Source organism: Choloepus didactylus, chromosome 15 (assembly GCF_015220235.1).
Source record: "Choloepus didactylus isolate mChoDid1 chromosome 15, mChoDid1.pri, whole genome shotgun sequence".
Taxonomy (NCBI): domain Eukaryota; kingdom Metazoa; phylum Chordata; class Mammalia; order Pilosa; family Megalonychidae; genus Choloepus; species Choloepus didactylus.
The window spans coordinates 76,775,300-76,790,548 of NC_051321.1; the positions used below are offsets into that span (position 1 = coordinate 76,775,300).

Below are 15,249 nucleotides of genomic sequence, written 5' to 3' on the forward strand. Positions count from 1 at the left end.
TTCAATTGGTCACATGGTCCAGCCCTGGTTTGTGCAAGGGGGGACTACACAAGGCTGGGAATACCAGGAAGTGGGGATCACTGGGAGCTAGCTTGGAGGCTGACTAGCACAGAGAGGGGAACATTTTACACTATTAGGCCTTTTTGATGATGAATGTGGTATGTCCTCTATTAGCTTAAATCCTAGGCATGCCCTCAGCAAAGATTTTACTTCTCTTCATACAGGTCCCCACATGGTTTGTTCAATTCATGCCCAGTATTTCATTTGTCTGGTTCCTATTGTATGAACGGATCTTTATCCCACTGAATTCCCTAAGTGGTTGCTGCACTCATATGGAATCACTATTGATTTTTATGCCCATGGTTTTTCAGTGGAGCTTAACTGGTGACAGAGCAGAAACCACTCCAGACTTTATCTGAGTCCTTCGGTTGCAAGCAAGATCCTAAGTGTGCTCTTGGGAGCAGCTTCCCAAAATGATGCTGTGCCAGGGGAGGGGGACGGAATGTAAGGAAAGCCCTCCTGCGGTCGATCTTTCTATTCTGGTTGTGCCCTGTCTTGGCCTTGGCTGAAATGACAGGGTTCTCTAGCCATCAGTTGACCTTGCCTGTGAGGGAGGCTGTGTGGTCAGGGCATCAGGGGACATCCAGGTTCAGCAGTCCACCTCACGCCCCACAGATGTAGCCCATCTGCCCACAACTCCCCTGCCAAAGTTTCCAGTGACCTCTCTCTGGAGTCCTGTCCTGGACACCATTCCCCTGCATTTGCACAGGCTCTGGTCAGTCCTACCATGAAAGTTCCTTCCATTCTTCTCTTTTTAGATAGATATTTATCAAGTACCTGCCATATGCCAGACAATGTTTTAGGCACTGGGGACCTAGTGAGTCAACCACTTGGAGGGACCTGCCATTGTGGTGCTTATTATCCAGTGGGGAGAGAGGGACAAACACACAACCAATCAATCAATGGTATTTAGAAAGTTTAAGTTCTAAGGGAAAAAACAGGGCAGAGTAAGGGGGATCAGGAGCCTAGAGGAGTTAACATTTTAAGCAAAGACTTCAAGGAGGTGACAGCCATGCAGGTTCTAGGTAGAGGAAACCGCCTGAGGACACTGCCCAGCTGTGTTTACAGGGGAGGCCTGCATGGCTAGTGCAAGAGATGGAAGGGGGAGAGGTGGGACTTGGGTTTCCACTTGGAATAAAATGGGAGCTGTGGCAGTGTTTTGAGCAGAGGAATGACACGATCCAATTTAGGTTTTAAAAGGATTTGGGTGGAAGCAGGAACACCCTCTCGGAGGCTTTGCCTGAGAAATGTCTTCTGAACTGCACCCTCCTTGGCCCCCACTGGTGACACCCAACCCTACAGCCCCCATCACCTCCCTCCTGAATTTTGGCCCAAATCTGCAGGCTGTTCTCCCTGCTGTCCTTCCAGGGGGAACCAGAGCCATTTCTGAGAAGGCCTCAAAGTGCTACTCCAGCTTAGGAAGCTCCAGTGGCAGGGATGGTTGGTCCTTCCGGCCTGGAAGGTCTGGCTTTGCCCTCAGGTCCCTCGCTGGGGACTCATGCTGAGGGGTAGGGGTGGGACAGCAGGTCCTTGCCAGAGCTGTGCTGACCTCCAGGGGCAGAATTTAGCATTTTTGAAATACATTTCACTTCAGTCATATTAATTATATAATTATTTGTTGCTCACTGTATAAAACAATATAACTTATGTAAAGCGCTCCCTCTCCCCCTAACAAGAAGTAACCAACCATTCTGAACATTTAGCCGTGTGTCCTTCCACATTTTTCTCTTTGTCTACACAAAAGTAGGCAAACATAGAATTTAAAAAATGGATCGCAGTACACTCAATCTTATGCATGCTGCGTTTTCATTTTGTCTGCCGTGGAGATTTTCCCTCGCCAAGAGACAGCTCGACCCTGTTCTTTGTGACAGACGTAGCGTTCCCTACTGGGAGCCCCACACCTCCCCCGCTAAGGGGCCCTGAGGTGGTTTCGAGTCACTTGCACAACAGTTCGCGCCCTGCACCTCCCGCTCCCCGGAAGGAACTGCGTCAGCATGCAAACGTAAACACCCCACATCGACCAATTAAAAGTGAAAATAAAATCAGTTGAAAGACGGCAGAAACCCTGGCCCCTAAGATCCCAGGACCCCACCGCTTCGTTTCCAGCCGCCCGGAGCGGGCTCGGCTCCCCTGCGCGGCCCCTGCCCTGGGTCCCGGTCCTGGGACCCCTTCTTCTTCCAGCTCCCCGCCCGCCCGCGCGCCCCCAGCCACCCTTTACTCTCCGCCCCACATCCAGTCTGTCCCGCGCCCAGAGCGGCCGCGAGGGGGCGCCCCAGGCCCGGCCCAGCGGCCTCCACCGCTGCGGGAGCGCGGACTCGAGTCGGTAGGCGGCGCCCAGCCCCGCCAGGCGGCCCCACCCCCGCGGCGCGAGCGCGTCTTTCAGAAAACCTGATCCCAGCCGTGCTCAGGCCGCGCTCCGCTCCCGGGTCACGTCCCCGGGATTCCGTGTTTCTTGCCTCCTGCCCCACTGACCTGCCAGTGCCCGCAAGCACCCCTCCCCCAGCGAGATCCCCCCTGCGGCACCAAATGGGGTGCAAGCCGGGTGCGGAGTTGGGGGTTAGGGGGAGACCTTCAGGTGGGCATGGCACCCCTCAGACTGGCCGCCCCCGCATCCCACCCCCGCCCAAGGACACCATCATCACTCCTCCAGAGGACTGGACCTCGCCGCCACCAGGCCGGCCATTGCTGTCTTCTGTGGAGTAGGCTCTGGTCCCCAGCAAGAAGGAAGAAGGAAGCCGCCTTCCAGCGAGGCCCAAGGGGACCTTCCTGCCCCTGTCTACTCTCAGGACCTCTGGACTCCCACCTGCCACAATTAAAGCCAGAAAAATCATGGCTGTGCCAGAGGCTGAGGACTTTCTAACGCTCTAGAGGAGACTGGGGAAGGGCCTCCCTCAGAAACAACGGGGAGCCAGGACTTGGTGTGAGGGAAGAAGGTGAAAGAACTGAGGTGGGGAGAAGAGAGTTCCGCCATAGGTCTGCGGGTGGGGGAGCCCTATGTGTGGGAGCTCTGGGGGGGAGCCCTGTGAGGGGAGCCCTGTGTGTGGGAGCTCTGAGGGGGAGCCCTGTGAGGGGAGCCCTGTGAGGGGGCCCTGAGGGGGAGCCCTGTGAGGGGAGCCCTGTGTGTGGGAGCTCTGAGGGGGAGCCCTGTGAGGGGAGCCCTGTGAGGGGGCCCTGAGGGGGAGCCCTGTGAGGGGAGCCCTGTGTGTGGGAGCTCTGAGGGGGAGCCCTGTGAGGGGAGCCCTGTGTGTGGGAGCTCTGAGGGGGAGCCCTGTGAGGGGAGCCCTGTGTGTGGGAGCTCTGAGGGGGAGCCTCTGAGGGGAGCCCTCTGTGTGGGAGCTCTGAGGAGGGGAGCCCTGTGAGGGGAGCTCTGTACCCAGGCTCCAGGGGTTTGGCCACACGGGGGTGGGGGTGGGGGCATGGAGTCCTGAGACTTGCCTCCTGGACCTGGGGGACAGGCAGCCTGGCTTTACACTCTTCTTTTTGACCTTGTGGGTTTAAAGCTCATCTGAACCTGCTTAATTCTTCCTGTTATGTGTGCTTTCCTTGTGGAAGGAGGAGACAGCCCACTCATACCCCTTTTCCATCACTCGTGGGTGCCTGAAACACCTTGGGTCATCATGGGGAGGGAAGGAGACCTGAAGATCAAAAATCCAGCCAAACCGCAGGGCCATATCCTGTTTTTTTGTTGTTGTTGTTGTTTTTTAAATTTTGTTTTGTTTTTACCTGATAAGGTTATATTTTGAAACCATCAACAGATTCATAGTTGCAATGGACTTCCAATTTGCAAATTGTTGTCTGGGTAGCCAGAAACGTGTCACTTACCTTCTTGGAACCCCAATTTCCTTGTCTAAATATAAGAACAGCTGTGAGTGGCTTGAGCACATGCTTAGCATGAACTTTTGGTTTCAGCAACAGCGGCTCCTACCAATCCTCACACACAGAGAGAGGGTGGGTTCCCTCCAAGCAGAGGGCACAGTCCTGCCCTGTCCAGGTTTCCTATGATTCAAGGCCCTGAGAAGAGGGAGCTTCATTCTTCTTTCTGGTGAACTCCAGACACCTACAACAGCAGTGAGATCAGCAATGACAATCACAACTGACCCTGTCCCTGGGGAGTTAGTCTGCCAGCATATGCCTAGCTTTAGAACCTCATTATAGGGAAAATGTATCTGCTTGTTCTTGTCCTTGAATTACGTAATAAAGCCCCCATTGGTTGTCCCTACTGATTCTATTTTGTTTCCTTCCTTGGCATAACAGATAGGAGGAGATAGCTTTCCTCCTCCCAAGGCAGAGTTGGATTTTCATTTGTTTGTTTTACTTGTACAATTCAGTGGCATTATGTTTACAATGTTGTGCCACCATCACCAACTTCCATTATGAAAACTTTTTCATCCCTAAAACAGAAACTCTGTAACAATTTAGCAGTAACATCCTCCAAGATATTTTAAAAGCATTATCTCAGGGTGTGCCAAACATCCTGGAAAAGAAAGAGTTTGGGTGTGATGAAGCAGGTAGAGCTCCTGGATGGGGAGGCCAGAAGTTTCTGGTTGACTCTTCTGGCCTCTGTTTGAAATTGGCTCAAAAGACATGGAATTAGTAGGCAAAGCCGCCTCCTCCTTTTCCTCTTATCTGCAGAGATCGGTTCCCAGCTGGCCAGGGCAGTGTCATCGATACAGCTGGTGTCATCGTTACCTTCCACTAACAGATCACTCGACACCTGCCAGCCCAGTCAGGGCCGGGCCTGGGCATTGTCCTTCTGAGCTGGAAGCTTTAGCCCTCCCCATTCTGCCAGAGCCCGAGGTGAGGCCAAGACACAGGTGCTGTTGGGATGCAGGGCTTGGTAACCCAACAGAAGAACTAGATTGCTCCTGGTGCCCGCCCCAGCCTTGCAAGGTCCCAGCTGCCTCTCTGGTTCCTGCTGCCTGGTGCCTGCTACTGTCCAGGGTGGAGGAGGTGAGTTTGTTGCTGGCTGGTTGAGACTGCGGCCATGCTGCACAGAGCAGGAGCACGGGGTGTTGTCCCAGAGTGAGGAGCCAGAGGTGAGGAGCAGCCTGGGTGTCCCGCCTGGCCTGGCTCCCCTGCTAGCTGCCCCTCTGGTGTGTGCATCCCAGGTGGCATCATGCTGCAACAGATCCTGCATGACATGTACATTGACCCCGAGCTCCTTGCTGAGCTCAATAATGAGCAGAAACACATCCTCTTCTACAAGATGCGAGAGGAGCAGCTCAGGCGTTGGAGAGAGCGGGAAGCCTGGGAGGCCCTGGCCCAGTTGGAGGGACTCAGGCCCCCGAAGGTCAAGCGAGGTATGTGTCTGGGAGTTGCTGAGGGGGCTGACACATGGCTTCTGGGGAGGTGGAAAAGGGAGCCATGGCCAGGCTGGGTTCTTCTTCAAGAACTGGCATGAGGAGGGCTGTGGTCTATTTCTCTCTTCAAATCTGTCAGTATTTGCTTTATGTAAATTGGGGTTCTCATATGAGGTGCATATATATTAATAATTGTTGTATCTTCTGGATTAATTGACCCTTTAATCAGTATATAGTGTCTGTCTTTGTTTCTTGTAACAGTTTTAGACTTAAAGTCTATTTTATCTGTTATTTGTATAGTTACTCCAGCCTCTCTTGGTTACTATTTGCATGGAATATTTTTTTCCCCAACCTTTCATTTTCAACCTACTTGTGTCTTTGAACTTAAGGCGAGTCTCTTGTGAACATCATGCAGTTGGGTCATCTGTTTTATCCATTCTGCCAATATCTGCCTTTTGACTGGAGGGTTTAATCCATTTACATTTAAAGTAACTACTGATATTGCAGGATTTTCTTCTGCTATTTTGCAATTTCAGTTTTGTAAGTCATTGTTCCAGCTTGCTAAAGCTGCCAAAATGCAAAATACCAGAAATGGGTTGGCATTTTCAATGGAAATGTATTAGGTTATAAATTTACAGTTCTACGGCCATGAAAATGTCCAAACTAAGGCATCCAGAGAAAGGTATCTTGACCCTGAAGAAAGGCTGCTAGCATCCAGGTTTCCTCTGTGTACCAGTTTGAATGTATTATGCCCCCCAAAACGCCATTATCTTTGATGTAATCTTGTGTGGGCAGATGTATCAGTGATGGTTGGATTGTAGTTCTTTGGGTGTTTCTGTGGACATGTGCCCCACCCAACTGTGGGTGATGACTCTGGTTGGATGATTTCCATGGAGATGTTACCCCACCTGTTCAGGGTGGGTCTAAATTAAATCGCTGGAGCCATATAAATGAGCTGACAAACAGAGGGAACTCAGTGCAACTGAGAGAGACATTCTGAAGATGAGCTACAGCCAAGAGGGACACTTTGAAGCATGCACAGGAGCTGAGAGAGTAGTTGCAGATGAGAGACAGTTTGAAGACGGCCATTAAAAGCAGACTCTTGCTCCAGAGAAGCTAAGAGAGGACAAACACCCCAAGAGCAACTAAGAGTGACATTTTTGAGGAACTTCAGCCTAGAGAGGAACGTCCTGGGAGAAAGCCATTTTGAAACCAGAACTCTGGAGCAGACACCAGCCACGTGCTTCCCAGCTGACAGAGGTTTTCTGGACACCATTGGCCATCCTCCAGTGAAGGTACCCAATTGTTGATGACTTACCTTGGACACTTTATGGACTTAAGACTGTAACTTTGTAACCAAATTAACCCCCTTTTTAAAAGCCAATCCATTTCTGGTATTTTGCATTCCGGCAGCATTAGCAAACTAGAACACTCTGTCACATGGGAAGGCATATGGTGATGTCTGCTGGCCCTTCTCTCCAAAATGTCTCTGGGCTTCTGTGTGTTCTTGCTTGTTCCTCCTGGGGCATTTCTGTCTCTAAGCATCTGGGGATCCTCTCTTAGCTTCTCCCAGGGGTAAACTCTGGATTGCCTATCTTAGCTTCTCTCCAAAATGTCTCTCTCTCAGCTTTTCTTTAAGCATCTCTGAGGCAAACTCTGGATTTTGTCTCTTAGCTTCTCTCCAAATGTCTCTGAGCTGTCTTCAAAATGTCTCTGCATTTTATCCTCTCATAGAGGATGCCAGTAAACTAATTAAGACCCATCTTGAATAGGCAGGGTCACATCTCTATGGAAATAATCTTATGAAGGGTCCACCCACAATTGGGTAGGTCACATCTCCATGGAAACAAACTGATCAAAAGATCACATCCACAATAGGTCTGCCACCACAGCAGTGGATTAAAAGAACATAGTCTTTTTATAGTTGAATAACAGATTCAAACTAGCACAGTTATATACCACATTTTTTCCTCAGTTCTTCCATTACTGTCTACTTCCTTATTTATTTGATATTTTGTTGTGAACCATTTTGTGTCTCTTCTCATTTCATTTTGTGTTTATTTTCCAGATATTTTCTTTGTGGTTACCGTGGGGCTTAAATTTAGCATCCTAAATCTTTAAGAATCTTGTTTGCTTTGATACTAACTTAACTTCAATAGTATACACAAACTATGGTCCTTTGCCTCTTCGTCCTCTCACCTTTATGTTGTTTTTGTCATAAATTACATCTTTATACTTTGTGCATCAAAAACCATGGGATTATCATTGCTTTTTATGCATTAACATTTTAGATCATGTTAGAAGTACGAAGTGGAGCTAAAACCAAAATTACAATAGTACTGGCATTTATAATTACTCATGCAGTTACCTTTACTGGAGATCTTTATTTCTTTATGCTGTTTCAGTCCACTGTCTATTATCCTTTCCTTTCAATTTGAAAAACTCCATTTAGTATTGCAGATCTAGTGGTGACAAACTCTCTCAGTTTTTGTTTATCCAAGAATGTTCGAAAGTTTTTCAGCATTTTAAATATGTCATCTCACTGTTCTCTTGCCTCCATGGTTTCTGATGAGAAATTGGCATTTGATCTTGTTGTAGTTCCCTTTTACATGACACATTGCTTTTCTCTTGCAGAATTCAGGATTCTCTTTGTCTTTGGCACATGGCAGTTTGATAATAATATGTCTGGGTGTGGATCTCTTTGAATTTATGCTGTTTAGAGTTTGTTGCGCTTATTGGAGATGTATAATTGTGATTTTCATTAAATTTAGGAAATTTTAAGCCTTTATTTCTTTGAATATTCCTTCTGCCCTTTTCTCTCTTTCTTATTTTCTGGGACTCCCATAATGTACCTATTGGAACTTTTGATGGTGCTCCATAGGCCTCTCAGGCTCCATTCACTTTTCTTCATTCTTTTTTCTTTCTGCTGCTGAGACCAAATAATTTTAATTGTCTTGTCTCTGAGTTCACCTACTCTTCTGCCAGCTCCAATCTGCTGTTGAAACCCTCTAGGGAGTTTATTTCAATTATTGCCATCTTCATCTCTAGTATTTCTGTTTGAATCCTTTTTTTAACAGTTCTATTTCTTTATTGAAATGTTCATTGTGTTCATAAATCATTTTCCTGATATCGTTTAGTTATTTGTCTAAATTTTGCTATAACCCTTTTTTTAAAATTTTTATTAAAGTTGTAGGTTTACACAAAAATCATGCAGAAAATACAGAGTCCCCATATACTTCCCCTGTTAACACCTTGCATTAGTCTGGTACATTTGTTACAATTGATGAAAGAATATTATTACAATTTTACTGTTAACTGTAGTCTATGGTTTACATTAGGGTTCTCTGTGTTGTATAGCCCTATGGTTTATTTTTTAAAAATTTTTATTCTAGTAACATATACAACCTAAAATTTCCCCTTTTAACAACATTCAAATAGATGATTCAGTGCTGTTAGTTGTGTTCTCAGTGTTGTACTATCATCACCACCATCCATTACCAAAACTTTCCCATCAACCCAAATGGCAACTCAGCACAATTAAAGCATTAACTCCTTTCCCTACCCACTACTCTAGTTTTTTTTTAAATTGCGTATCTTTATTTTATTATTCATGTGACTATACACTGGATAAAGGAGGTTTCTTTAACTCTTTGAGGATATTTAAGACCATTTTTAAAAGTCTTTGTCTGGTATGTCCAGAGTCTGGCCGCCTTCTTTGTTATGGTTTCTTATGTTTTTCCTTGTTCCTCTGGATGGGACATCATTTCCTGTTTCTTTGTCTTGTAGGCTTTTGTTGTGTACTGTACATTTTAATATTTTAATGTGTTAATTTTGGAATTTAATCCCTGAGCTGTTTATTCCTTAAGTTTGTATACAGCTAGTGTTATGGCAGAGAGTTCCTTCAATGACAGGAGCTAACAAAAACAAACAACAACCACAAAAAACAAATCCACCTTTCATAATCTTTGCAGATTGGCTCTGTGTTGGCTGATTATCTCTTTCAGATCTTAGTCTTCCTACCAATGAACTGAAGGACAGCCGAAGTGAAAGTGTAGGGTCCTCTCTGGTCTTTTCCAAGCATGTGTCTTGTCCTAGGCATGTGCTCATGACTTTAGGAATTCCATCTTATACACAGATCTGAATACTCTTCTCCCTATGAAATAGTCTTTGCTCCCAGTCCTGGGCACTCTATTGTATGTCTTAAAACCAGTAGTCCTTTTCCTCAAGCTGCTTGGTTTGATTGTTCTTACATTTATTTGGCTGGCTAGCAAGCTGCTACTGCATGCAAGGCAAGTTCTGGGGCAGGGAGCCAGAGACAGGTGTACTGGTTTCATCCTTCAGGCTACCACCAGATAGATTGGCACCAACATACATACACCCTAGTATGCACATAGGGTTGCTATATTTTCTCTGGAACTGGAACCAGGGACCTGTATTGAGAGTACAGGCTGGCGCTACACCAGACCAGGGAGGGTGTGTATGGGGGGGGCAATAAGGGTACCATGGGGTTTTCCTACCATTTTTAAAAAATGCAATTTTATTGAGTTATATTCACACACCATACAATCCAAAGTATATGATCACAGGTATCATCACATAGTTGTGCATTCATCACCATGATCAATGTTTTAGAACATTTTCATTGCTCCAGAAATATAAATAAAAATAAAAACTAAAACCCAAAATATACCATACTCCTAATCCCCCCTATTACTGACTCCTAGAATTGGTGTGGTACATTTGTTACTGTTGATGAAAGAATATTAAGGTATTACTGTTAACTGTAATACATAGATTGTAATAGGTACATTTTCCCCATATACCCCTCTATAATTTTTTTTTTTTTTTTTTTTTTGGTGTGTGTAGATGAGAGTACCGTCTTATTTATTCAAAGTGTAGTGCTCTCTACTTCCTTTGTAAGACCCGAAAATGATCAAAATAGGGTGGATGGACAGTACAGGCTACAGATCATTCAGATACTTGGAAAGAATTTACCTCTCCCCCTTTCCACGAGGGCAGAATACAGAGTCAAAACTGAAGAGAGGCATAAATTCGAGAGGAAAAATTTTTCCTAGCGAAGCAAAGGGCACGCAGCTTGCAGGAACCAGGGCTCGGCTGCGGGGGAGGCGGCTCTGGTCTTCCTGGGGCCCGGACGGACCGTTCACTTCCCCAAATCACAGCAGAGTTGCTCTTTCCAGGCTTTTCAAGGCATCTTTCAGTTTCCCTACCAGGTCCTGTAATTGTTCCATGGTGCAACTAAAACTAATCTCGGGCTGGGATCCTGAATCAGTGTTCTCTGTATTTAAGATCACCAAATATGCAGGTCTGTGCATCTTATGAAGTTGATTGGTCTTTATCTGATATTCCAAACACCAAAAAACATCAGTTATGTGAGGGAGAGATCTGCCCATACTTCCCAGTAGGATTTCTAGGGAATTCTTATTATTCTGATACTCCATGCAAAACAGTTCTATTCATTCTCTGTCAAATTTACAGTCTTCTAGATAAGAGCCAGCACGGCCCCATCGGCCTGCACGCCCAGCAGGCCTGATGAGCGTGAAGGCGCCGGGCCGTAGGCGCCGGTGTTGGCCAGCAGCTGGAAGCCCTTCTGCACGCTTTCCGAGAGCTCCATTGTGCACCTACACCTCTATTATTAATTCCTTCTAATAGTGCTATACATTTGTTCTAGTTCTTGAGAGAACTTTTTTATATTGTATAGTTTATCACAATCATCATCCACCACAAGATTCACTATGTTATACATAGACACGTTTTAATCTCCAGCTTTCCTTCTGGTGACATACATGAGTCTAAATTTCCCCTCTCCATCACATTCACCCACAATTCAGCACTGTTAACTATACTACTGTCACCTCTATCCATTTCCAAACGTTTAAGTTTGACCTAGTTAAAAATTCTGCACATACCAAGCAACCGCTTTCCATTCTCTAGCCTCATTGTAAATAATGCCACTATGAACATTGGTGTGCAAATGTCTGTTCACATTCCTGCTTTCAAATCTTCTGGGTATTTATCGAGTTGTGGGATTGCCAGGTCATAAGGCAACTCTTATATTACTTAGCTTTCTGAGGAACCACCAACTCATCCTCTACAGTAACCGTACTGTTTTACTTTCCCATCAGCAGTGAATAAGTGTTCCTATTTCTCCACATCCTCTCCAACACTTATTAGTTCCCCGTTTATTCAATAGTGGCCATTCTTAGAGGTGTGAGATGATATCGTGATTTACTTTCTTTTTTTTTTTTGCAGGTTTTATTGTGATGTAGTCACATACTATATATTCCATCCAAAGTATACAATCAATATCTCACAGTATCATCACTTACTTGGGCAATCATAACACACAGTGCTCCAAAGAGAAAAATAACAAATAGACACACAATATGAAAACCCCAAACACCCCATATTCCTTAAATGCCCCCCCCCATTATTGATCCCTAGTATTGGTGTGGTACATCTGTTACTATTGATGACATAATATTAAGGTATTACTGTTAACTATAGTCTGTAGCTTGCGATGGGTAATTTTTTCCTATATACCACTCTGGTATTAACTCTTTGTACAAGTGTTATACCTTTATGGTAGTTCATGTAAGAACTTATTTATATTTGTAGTGTTAATCAGTGACATACATGACTTTAATAATCCTTCTCAACCAAATTCAGCTACAATACAACACTGTTACTTATAATCCCAGTAATGAGCTATCATCACCTCTATCCCTTCCCAAATATTTTTCAACCTCGTTACCAATTCTGTACATATTAGGCAACTGGTCCCCCTACTCTAGCTTCTCTCTTAAGGTACTCTATATTCTGTTTTAAGACTCTGAGTTTACAAATTTTAGGTAATTCATATTAGTGAAGTCATACAATATCTGTCCTTTTCTATCTGACTTATTTCACTCAGCATTATGTCCTCAAGGTTCATCCATGTTGTTGCATGCTTCAGGACCTCATTCCTTCTTATTGCTGCATTATATTCCATCATATGTGTATACCACATTTTGTTTATCCATTCATCTATTGATGGACACTTGGATCGTTTCTATCTTTTGGCAACTGTGAATAGTGCCACTATGAACATCGGTGTGCGAATGTATGTTCTTGTCCCTGCTTTCAGATTTTTTTGGGTATGTACTGAGTAGTGGAATTGCTGGGTCATAGTGCAACTCAATATTTAGTTTTTGGAGAAACTGCCAAACTGTTTTCCACAGCAGCTGTACCATTTCACATTCCCCCCAACAGTGAGTGTGTTCCTATTTTTCCACATCCTCTCCAACATTTGTAGTGTCCTGTTTGTTTCATAGTGGCCATTCTTATAGGTGTGAGATAATATCTCATTGTGGTTTTGATTTACATTTCCCTAATAGCTAGTGAAGCTGAGCATCTTTTCATGTGCTTTTTAGCCATTTGTATTTCCTCTTTGGAAAAATGTCTATTCATGTCTTTTGCCCATTTTTAAATTGGGTTGTTTGTCTTTTTATTGTTGAGTTGTAGGATTTCTTTATATATTTTGGATATCAAACTCTTATCAGATATGTGGTTTCCAAATATTTTCTTGCAATGAGTTGGCTGCCTTTTCACCCTTTTGAAAGAGTTTTTGGAAGCAGAAAAGTTTTTAATTTTCAGGAGGTCCCATTTATCTATTTTTTAACCATTGCTTACCACAAGCTCTTGAAGGTGCTTCCCTACATTTTCTTCTAGGAGTTGTATAGTCCTGGTTCTTATATTTAGCTCTTTGATCCATTTTGAGTTAATTTTTGTATAGAGTTTGAGATAAGGGTCCTCTTTCATTTTTTTTTGGATATGGATATTCAGTTCTCCCAATCCCGTTTATTGAAGAGACTGTTCTGTCCCAGGTGAGTGGACTTGGGAGACTTGTCAAAAATCAATAGACCATACATCTGAGGGTCTATTTCTGAACTGTCAGTTTGATTCCATTGATTGATATGTCTGCCTTTATGCCAGTACCATGCTGTTTTGACCACTGTGGCTTTATAATATTCTTTAAATTCAAGAAGCATGAGTTCTCCCATTTCTTCTTTTTCAAGATGTTTTTGGCTTTTTGAGACCCCTTACCCTTCCAAATAAATTTGGTAAGTAGCTTTTCCATTTCTGCAAAGTATGCTGTTGGAATTTTGATTGGTATTGCATTGAATCGGTAGATCAATTTGGGTAGGAATTGACATCTTAGTGATGTTTAGCCTTCCAATCCATGAACACAGAATGTCTTTCCATTTATTTAGATCTTCTTTGATTTCTTTTAGGAACGTTTTGTAGTTTTCTGTGTACAGGTCCTTTAATCCTTGGTTAAGTTTATTCTTAGATATTTGATTTTTTTATTTGCTATTGTAAATGGAATTTCTTCCTTGATTGCCTCTTTGGAAAGCTCATTACCAGTGTATAGGAACACCACTGATTTTTGCCTGTTGATTTTGTATCTCACCGCTTTGCTGAACTTGTTTGTCAGCTTAAGTAGCTTTGTTGTGTTTTTTCCCAGGATTTTCTAAATATAGGATTATATCATCTGCAAATAGTGAAAGTTTTACTTCTTCCTTTCCCATTTAGATGCCTTTTATTTCTTATTCTTGCCTAATTTCTCTAGCTAAAAATTCTAGCACAATGTTGAATAACAGTGGTGACAGTGGGCATCCTTGTCTTGTTCCCAATCTTAGAGGGAGAGCTTTCAGTTCCTCACCATTCAGTATGACGTTAGCTGTGCATTTTTCATATATGTCCTTTAGCATGTTGAGCAAGTTTCCCTCTATTCCTGTTTTGAAGTGTTTTTATCAAGAAAGGATGCTGAATTTTGTCTGTTGCCTTTTCTGTGTCAATCGAGATAATCATGTGGTTTTTCCCTTTTGATTTGTTAATGTGGTGTATTATATTAATTGATTCTTTTATTGTTGAACCACCCTTGCATACCCAGAATAAAACCCACTTGGTTATGGTGTATAATTCTTTCAATGTGCTGTTGGATTCTATTTGCAAGTATTTTGTTGAGGAATTTTGCATCTATATTAATTACAGATATTTGTCTGTAGTTTTCTTTTCTTGTAGTATCTTTATCAGCCTTTGGTATTAGGGTGATATTGGCTTCACAGAATGAGTCAGATAGTGTTCCCTCTTCTTCAATTTTTTTTGGAAAAGTTTGAGCAGGAATTGTATTAATTTTTCTTGGAATGCTTGGTAAAATTTGCCTGTGAAGCCATCTGGTCCTGGGCTTTTCTATTTTGGGAAGTTTTCAATGACTGATTCAATATTTTTACTTGTAACTGGTTTGTTGAGGTCTTCTGTTTATTCTAGAGTCAGTTTAGTTTGTTCATATATTTCTAGGAAGTTGTCCATTTCATCTAAGTTATCTAGTTTGATGGCATACAGTTGTTCATAATATCCTCTTATGATCTGTTTATTTCTTTGGGGTCTGTGGTAATGTCCCCCCCTCATTTGTCTTTGTCAGTCTAGCTAAGGGTTTGCCAATTTTATTGGTCTTCTTAAAGAACCAACTTTTGGTTTTGTTGATTCTCTCTAGTGTTTTTTAATTCTCCATTTCATGTATTTCTGCTCTAATCGTTGTTCTTTCTTTCCTTCTGTTTGCTTTGGGATTAGTTTGCTGTTCTTTATCTAGTTTCTCCAGCTGTTCAGTTAAGTCATTGGTTTTAGCTCTTTCTTCCTTTTTAATGTAGGTGTTTAGGGCTATGAATTTCCCTCTCAGCACTGCCTTTACTGCATCCTATTAGTTTTGCTATGTTGTGTTCTTGTTTTCATTCATCTTGAGATTTTTACTGATTTATTTTGTAATTTCTTGTTTGACCCACTGGTTATTTAAGAGCATGTTGTTTATCCTCTCTATGTTTGTGAAATT

The 15,249-nt window shown here is 43.5% G+C and overlaps 1 protein-coding gene and 1 pseudogene across 1 annotated transcript in view; one reads left to right on the forward strand and one right to left on the reverse strand.

Moving 5' to 3' along the window:
* Positions 1 to 3,491: 3,491 nt before the first annotated feature.
* SH2D4B (SH2 domain containing 4B) overlaps positions 3,492 to 15,249 on the forward strand; it is a 108,042-nt gene continuing 96,284 nt past the window's right edge. The window contains exon 1 of the mRNA XM_037805317.1: positions 3,492 to 5,374. Within this exon, the coding sequence (XP_037661245.1) occupies positions 5,177 to 5,374 (198 nt within the window). The 5' untranslated portion in view covers positions 3,492 to 5,176. The remainder of the gene's footprint in view (positions 5,375 to 15,249) is intronic.
* On the reverse strand, positions 10,463 to 10,992 carry LOC119510878 (annotated as a pseudogene).